Source organism: Spinacia oleracea, chromosome 6 (genome assembly GCF_020520425.1).
Source record: "Spinacia oleracea cultivar Varoflay chromosome 6, BTI_SOV_V1, whole genome shotgun sequence".
Taxonomy (NCBI): domain Eukaryota; kingdom Viridiplantae; phylum Streptophyta; class Magnoliopsida; order Caryophyllales; family Amaranthaceae; genus Spinacia; species Spinacia oleracea.
In genome coordinates this window covers 134,795,551-134,804,138 of record NC_079492.1, presented here as the reverse complement: position 1 = coordinate 134,804,138, position 8,588 = coordinate 134,795,551, and the positions used below count along the sequence as shown (strand labels likewise).

Here is an 8,588-nt window from a genome sequence, read left to right as displayed (position 1 = left end):
GAACTAAGTTGAACTTAACTTAACTTAACTTTACTTTACTTATCTGGACTAAGTATTACTGAAATAAGGAATAAGTAATAAATAATAAATAATAAATAATAAATAATAAATAATAAATAATAATAATAATAATAATAAATACTTCTTAATAATAATAAAAATAAAAATATTAATAATAAGTTGAATTAAATTGAATTAAACTAAACTAAACTTAACTGAACCAAACTGAAATGTCAAATAAGTCCTGAAACTATGGTTAAGGCAAAAAGAACGGGGTCTGAGACTATTAAGGAATGATTCAGATCATGTTTTTAATTTTTTTGACTTAATATAATTTTGAACGTATAAGAAACAATAAAATGAGTTGTGACATAGTGGTTAACATATGTGACTAACAAGTGAGAAGTCTAAGGTTCAAAGCCTATAACTTATATTTTTTCATGATTACGAAAATTATATGAGATGACTTGTCAAAAATGACGATGTGTCATAGGAAGCGACATGTGGCGAGATGACATTTCTTGCCTTGGAGTTTTAATAATAACTACTGTAACTTTTAGCCCGTGCAATGCACATGTTTATATTTTATTAAATCTACATAATTGTGTAGGCTATATAAAAATTAAATTAAAAGGACAATGAACTAATAAATTATTCCACTATTGCTAAATTAAGAATTTAAAATACTATTTATATGAAATAAAATTAAATAAAAGTACATGGAGAGTCATGTAAGATTTTTATTTTATTTTATTTTAAATAAAATTAGGACTATTTAAAAAAAAAGGAAATCATATAAAAGTAAGAAGATGACACGTGACAAGAAAATCATTGTGGTTTAAAATATTAGTATAGATATAGGTATGGTTTCAATCACACGGAGTATTTGATTTGTTCATCTCAAAATGTTAAAGGGTAAAATATTTATTACAAATAACTAAAATTTGTTATGAATTGAAACTCACTTATCTATTATTACTATATACTAAAAGAGATACAATGAATGACAAATGTCAATTCCTGTTGCGATTTTATCCCGCCAAAAACTACTTCCCGAAAAAGGAATATTTGTTTTATTTTATTTTTATTCTCTATCGGCTTTTATATACTACTCCATCCGTTTCTTTTTGTTTGTTACGTATTTTTTTTATTTGTTTCACACTGTTTGTTACTTGAGAGAATCTTACCTTTTATAAACTTATTATTTCTATCATTTTTTGTGCCAACTTTTAATTTTAATTGGTCCAATTTTTTCAACTCATTAAATTCTTTACAATTTTCCAAGTATGTTAAGTTAGCAATCTGTGTGCTTTTCCATTATTGGTTCATTTTGATAAATAAAACAATTCTATTGGTTGTTATAATGAATAGTGGGTTGATGTTTTACTTAGGTTTATTTTTGGAAAATTTGTAATTATTAATCCAACCTTTGCCCGATTTTCTTTAATTAAGCCTACCTATGCGATATTTCTAAATAATCCAACCTTTATGACCCAACTACTATTATTAAGCCTAACAAGTTACTAACCTGATATAGGCGGTATTCACCCTTACGTGGCATATAACAATTATAAATTTTTTTCCCCTTATTTTCTTTAATTGCTATTTTAAATTTCGTTCCTCTCTCCTCTGCGATTTTCTGCTTCATCTCTACACTCCTCTCCATTATTTCTCTTCTACCTCTTCTCCACCATTGTCGATCCCTCATACGGTCATACCTCTCCATTCGAAGTTCATCAAAAATAATCAGCAATTGCTATGGCTGGGGTAAAGCAATTGCCTGTTGGATCTGGATCTTCTTCAAATTCAAGGTATTTTTTTTCTTTCTAAATTTTCAACAAGACCACAATAGCCAACATCCCACAACATAAAAAAAACTATATTATTGCAACAGCTCGGGTTTTTACGAACTGAGCATCAAGGAAGCCCAAAATTCTTACCAAAAAATGAACAAAAACGCTAAGGTTCGTAAGTTCACCTTCAATTGTACGATTTTGGAGACGAAATTTGAATGCGCGTGGATGAAGTCACCTATTTCCACAAGAAAATCGCTGATGATGTCATGAACCAGTACAATTGTGGTTGAAGCAGCAGTAATGGAGGAGAGAGGAATTGAAACACGGTACAGAGAAGAGAAGGGTTAAGGGTTTTTTGAAAAAAAAAATGAAATCCTTGTTTAGGTGGCAAGTGATGATGACGTGTCCAATATTTTAGGAGGGAAACCAACTTTAGGTTGTCAACGTTTTTAACGTTGACTTTGTAGCGGGTAACCGGTCATCTAGGCTTAATAATAGTAGTAGGGTCATAAAGGTTGGATCATTTAGAAATATCGCATAGGTAGGCTTAATTAAAGAAAATCGGGTAAAGGTTGGATTAATAATTACAAATTTTCCTTGACTTTGTAACAGGTAACCGGTCATCCAAGCTTAATAATAGTAGTTGGGTCATAAATGTTGAATTATTTAGAAATATCGCATAGGTAGGCTTAATTAAAGAAAACCGGGCAAAGGTTGGATTAATAATTACAAATTTTTCTTTTTTTTAACAACTGACTATATTTTATTCGTGTACTACGCAAATACAGCTAATGTTCTATCGGACGACGGAGTGAATTATGAAGCTGCGTTTTGTTAGTTTCCAGCTGCGTTTAACAAGGGGTGCACAGTGCTCACTTTGCACCCGGGTGTATAAACCAATTATTGCTTTATTAATGAATTGATTTTTTTTAAAAAAAATAAAAATAAAATCCAAAGCATTGTCTGCTTCAACTTGTGGCCTTCGTCTATCCAAATGGACAAAATCCGATCTATTGAGTTACACACCCGATTACCCGAATAACAAATTGGGTGAAAATCCCTTTCCATTTTTCTCTCCTCTTTCGGTCCTCTACACTCTACGCCCTCCAGACTCCAGTCCCCCACTGCCCGCAAATGGACATGGATTCAACAAAAAAGCAAGAAATTCATCCTGAAACTGAAATCAAAACTGGGAAATTTGAAGAAGAACTAGAAGAAGATGATGACCCACCAACTTTAAGTCCCTACGCTTTAGAAGCTCTCCAACAATTTATAGCGTCGCAATCAATTTCAAAAACACAAGAGGAAAAAGAAGCAGACGAAAATGATGAAGATGCAATGCCCTTGTTGCCAGAAGATTGGCGGATGAGTCAGTTTTGGTACTCCCCTCAAACCGCCATTACCGTCTCTTCTGAGGTTTCCTCTCTCCTCTCTCAATTCACTTGTGACGGCTCTGATGTTGCGCCCCCTTCCGTCGCTTGCATTTCTTGCCCGACTTTATTTATTTATCTTAAGGTAATTCAATTCAATTTACCCCCGTTATCTTCTTATTATTACAGTTTGATTTCTGGGTTATTTTTTTTGCTTAGAATTCTTTAAGTATGATTCCTTGTGTGTGATTTTGATGAGTTTATTTTTATGAATTGTTTGTATTTTCTTCTGGAAATATGAGAATGGAGATTTTATAGTGTTACGGCTCGTTTTGTAGGCAGTAATAAGCGGTGGTATTGAGAACGGATTTGTATGTAAACTTATTACTTATGTAGGACTTCGTATGAGAATGCTCATTGTAGTGCTAGTTCACCCAAAGTATCTTAGGGTTTTGATGAGAATAGTGTGTGTGAAATTAATTGAGACCTTGAAGGTAGGAAGGATAATTTTAGCATAATCAGAACATTATGATAAAATTTGCCAGAGTGAGCTGTCGTCCTCATGGCTGATGCTGAGGTTGGTATATTTAGTTTTGAATCCCAAAATGATATTCAAAGAAAAATGTTGGTCATTATCAATCCTTTTCGAAGTACAGTTCTTCACTAAGCGGTTCATCTTCTGCTTACATTCTTTTCGTGAACAAATAAAGGAAGTAGTGGATTGCACTTGCACCCTCTGAATTCGTGGTGGCATTTATAGATGTTGAGTCGAATGGTAGTTAGTCAACTGGATAATTAAAAAAAATGGGATGAGACAGAGAGGGATATGTTGGCAATTGGGTTATAGTTGAACTGAAGTCGGAAGTTTGAGGTGTCTCTTACTGTTTTCCTATTTGTTATAGAATATCATGTAATTGATTTATTTCTTTATCAAGGGTCTGTTAATGCATCCATTATCCCTTTATACATCCTACGTGGGATTCAGGGGACTTAGAAGTTTGTGGAGGGCTGTTATTGGGTTGTTGGTACAACATGGTTGAAGACCCTTGTGAATTTGAGAATACACTTGGATGATAATGAGTACAAATTTAGTAGCCACTACTCATAGTTGTAAAGTTCTGGTAAAACATGTTTCTAACTAATTTCGTTCTTTTATTGGCCATCGCCGTTTCTGTAGCATCTGTATAATCTGGTTTGAAATCCAGAAAAAATGAGGAGAGGTTAGGGGAGGGGAGGGGAGGGAATTTTGATGGTGAATCTGTTCTTTGGACCAGGAAAGGTTTGAAGATGAATCCAGTAATTCTAGATTTCGGAAGGTTTAGGAGATTCTAAATTTCTGATGAAATTATAGGTTAGCTTGAATTTATAGTATCATTATGTTGTAACCGTTGTTTCTTTGTTCAAATTGCTCATATTTCTTTGTCAGTCCACTTTCGGTAGATGAAACCTTCTTATTGAACACTTTTCATTTTGTATCAACGTAGAGTAAATGATGTAGCAAAGTGTCACATAGATATTTCTTAAAACAAGAATTGTGTTGTCTCTAACATGCCACATATGCTAGTTGCAGTAATTAGGACTCAAAAATAAAACATCTTGGTATACTGAAGTTTCTAAGTGCTTCATTGACTGGTCATTTTTACTTGTTGGGAAAATTAGGATATTTAGCCACATTAACAAAAATAATTATGACAATATATCTTATTGAAGTAAGAACATTATCTGTGTGTGCTACATATTAGGAGTACACAGCAACAATCTTATGCCGACGCTTAAACTTTAAAGCCGCATCTTTTTCACTTAATAAGCAGAACATTAACGGGTATCTTGATGCATCCCATATCCTATGGGATTAGAATGCAAATATGTCGTCCAGTTCTTGCGTCCTGAGTTTGAAGCCACAAGAAGCAAGACTATTTGGTGATTCAGATTTTATATTGACTGGTTGTCGTTTTTGCTTCTATGTTGTTCACTTGTTCTATTCTACCCTTTCTTTTCCCCCCTGTGGAGTCCATGGTCTCCTGAATCCAGGAAAAAGGGAGAATGAGTACTGGATTTTTATTTTTCAAACTTCTTTATATGTACTAATTGTGTAGTTCTGAAATTTGTTCTTCTTGGCCGCTGCCAGTGTAAATATGATAAATTGGCTGCCTCTTGGATAATTTTCCATGTAAATTTAGTTGTTCTTGAGATGTGTTCAAGGAACTTAAAGTCTTACACAATGTCTGGGGTGTTTCACATAAATTCATGTTTTTGTTTGTATGATGGTTCTAAGATAATTTGCTGCTGTGTGTTTGGCTTACATTTGCTTCTCATCTAGTTGTAACTTATCTTGTTCCGTGTGAATTTCAGAAATTATATCCAACTATGTCTGTGCAACTTCTGGAATATGACAAGCGTTTTGAGAAATATGGAAATGATTTTACATTCTACGACTACAACCTACCAGAAGATTTGCCACAGTCAATGAAGCACACTTACCAGATAGTTGTTGCAGATCCTCCTTATTTGGTAAGATGCTAAACTGCTATAACTTAAGACAGTTTGACATTATTATTTTTTACACTCTCTCAATGCACTTTTCTTTCATCAGCTAATTTAACTTCTAAAATACCTGTATTGGTTTAAGATGCATTACTTTCTCATGGGTTTGCTAATGCATGGAAAACCTCCACCTCCTAGTATGTGTATCGCTGATGCAGAGCTCTTCGTTATGCTAACACACCTAGGAAAGCCAATAAGTAAACATCACAAATTTTGTGTTGCTGTAGTTTGTGTCCTCCTTTCTTAAAAGGGGGTGGAAAATGTCATATGCTATAAAGTTAATGTCTTTATGCATTCATCATCTGCTTACATCTGCTTATCTTCTCTTTCTTCGAAGAGTGAAGAATGCTTGAAGAAAGTTGCACAAACAATACCGTTTCTTGCTCATCCTGGGAAAAATTTCTTGCTCCTGCTCACTGGTAAGCTTCTCCATAGCATGTTACTAATTATTCTCATATTTACACTCTGTTTTCCAAGCTCTACGCTATTTTCTGGTCATTTGTTTTCTGTTCCATAACCTTGTGGCCACGGAGAAAGTATATATTGAATCTTCTCTGCAGTGAATTCTGTTGGGGACTAACAGTTTTTCCTGTAGCTTCTGTTTATAATTTTTTTGTTTATACTACTTATATTTTGATTTCCTTGGAGTTGGGCCTCACCACCCAAGAATTCAATCTCTATTGTTTAACCGAATATATCATGAGTGTGTGCTATGTCAAAACAAGAAACGTATCATAAGATTTTCGCATTAATTAGTACTTCGTATAGAGTTAAATTTTTCTTAGTGGAGCCGAAGTATGTGTTTGTATGAAATCAATAGGTCGTCACATTTCTAGTTACTATGAGAGACTCAGGGCTTGTAATGAGCCTATCTTAGCTTGACTTTGGGATAGCTTGGTTCACCTTATAACAACTCATACCTGAGCTTTAACCAAGCTCAAACGTGTTGAGCTTTGAAGTTTCAGGCTCAGCTTGGATAGAAACTTATCTCAAGCTCAGCTAACAAGTTTCAACCCAGCAAATACTTTCTCAAGTTACAATATATTTCGTGTCTATTAACTTTTTGCTAAACATAAAGATCTTCATGGATATTTGTTAGATGAACTATATCTACGTTGTTCCCATTAGTCGTTACTCATTTTGTCTATCTCATTCGAACACTTGAGTCTGCGCTCACAAGCCTTTGAGTTGAGTTTAGATGTACTCAGTTCACTTGTCAAGCTCTTAAGCAAAGTTTTGACCGAGTTGAACTCAAGTAGCAAGCTAATCTCTTTATCACTTCTTACAAACACGTGTGGGCCTTGTTTGGATATAATTTATTGATTATTCATTATGCGTGCAGGAGAGGTGCAAAAAGATAGGGCTGCTAAGCTCTTGGGATTGCGCCCTTGTGGTTTTCGGCCAGAGCACTCCAGCAAACTGGGAAATGAGTTCCGACTTTATACCAATTATAACCCCGGTGAAAGATTAGGAGGCTGGGAGTTGGAAGAGTAGTTTTGTGTAGATTCATACAATTATACCCATGTTCTACCAATGCACTGTACTATTATTGGTTAAAAGAAATTTTGTAGTTTTGTATTAATACTCAGTTTAGGCATTAAACTCTCCCCTCCCTCCTGCAAGAAAATGTAGGAACGTTAAGGAATTTTGATTTTACAGTTTGAATTATGTAACTGCTTGTGGAAATTGCTTGTGAATTCCGTATCTTTTAGCTAAAACCATATATAGTGACTATTGTGGGTCTAACTCGAATCCTTGTCTTTATGGCTACATAATGGAGTTTATAGATGATGGAGAATGCGCAGGTCTTTGATGAAGCATGAAGCCATGCAGGAATGGTTATAAGACAAGTGAACTTAGCCATAGAACAACAACAATATTCATATAAAAAACCTAATATGCCGATTAATTGTGCTCATTATCCCGGAGGATGAGCGGATGAACTGAACTTAATGGAACTGAATGGAGCTGAACTTTTTTTTTTTGACGGGAAAACGGTGCAGTGCTCATTCATTTAAGGAGGCCTTGTCAGCATTGACAAAAGGCAAAACATCAAGAGGAAAGTCTTCCATCCACACCACTAAGTCATTCAGAAGGAGAGAATGCTGAGCAATATGATGGGCAACTCTATTACAAATTCTTCTAGCGAAACCGAAACTACAGAAATCAAAGTTTCTAATTAAGAACAGAATATCATCCACAACTACTTGCACTGCTGATCGTTCCCGGGCTTCTTGCTTCAAAAGTTTCACGAGTGAGCTAGAGTCAGATTCGAACTCCACGCACCTGAATCCCGCTTCGAAAGCATACCGTAGACCAAAACGAGCTGCTTCCGCTTCAGCCAAGAGAGCACAAGGCGAGCCACAGTAGTTCATCCCTGCGGAAATTAGCACATCCCCAACATTGTCCCTAACAACCATACCCATACTCACCTTACTATTCGTGATGGCTGCGTCAGTGTTCACCTTAAAGGGGGCAGCCGTAGGTGGTGTCCATTTCACAGCATCATTTGCAATACCAGGAAGCTGCGGGCCATGATCTCTCCTTGTTGCTGCCTCATATTCACCCACCAGGTCAGCTGCTCTATTGCACGCTAGCAGGGGATCAAGTCTCTTTTTCTCAAATACCCACATGTTCCTCATATGCCACAGTTGCCAAATAGTTGTCATTATTATCTCCCAACTCCCCTTTTTGCAATTCCCCTCACTCATGGTTTGGCACCACTCCACGAAAGAACCATAGCGTTCGCATCAGGTTCGATCCTTAGGGGCGAGAGCTTCCACACCAGTTTGCTTTCGCTACATAGTAACGCCATGTGAGCTACACTTTCCGGGGCCTCTCCACACCGTGGGCACATTGGGTCAACATCAATACCACG

General features: G+C 35.7%; 1 protein-coding gene across 1 annotated transcript; it reads left to right on the top strand.

Moving 5' to 3' along the window:
• Window positions 1–2,831: 2,831 nt before the first annotated feature.
• LOC110791553 (uncharacterized) lies at window positions 2,832–7,396 on the top strand. The gene is made up of 4 exons (XM_021996303.2): window positions 2,832–3,311; window positions 5,519–5,677; window positions 6,048–6,129; window positions 7,053–7,396. Exons 1-4 carry the CDS (start codon window positions 2,931–2,933, stop codon window positions 7,202–7,204), a joined length of 774 nt encoding a protein of 257 aa, XP_021851995.1. The 5' UTR covers window positions 2,832–2,930; the 3' UTR covers window positions 7,205–7,396.
• The last annotated feature ends 1,192 nt before the right edge of the window (window positions 7,397–8,588 follow it).

Bases quoted from the DNA above. Each gene is read 5' to 3' on its own strand.
- LOC110791553 (XM_021996303.2), top strand. From the start codon at position 2,931: ATGGACATGGATTCAACAAAAAAGCAAGAAATTCATCCTGAAACTGAA. The intron at 3,312-5,518 runs GTAATTCAATTC...TGTGAATTTCAG, and splicing joins CTTTATTTATTTATCTTAAG to AAATTATATCCAACTATGTC. The intron at 6,130-7,052 runs GTAAGCTTCTCC...TTATGCGTGCAG, and splicing joins TTTCTTGCTCCTGCTCACTG to GAGAGGTGCAAAAAGATAGG.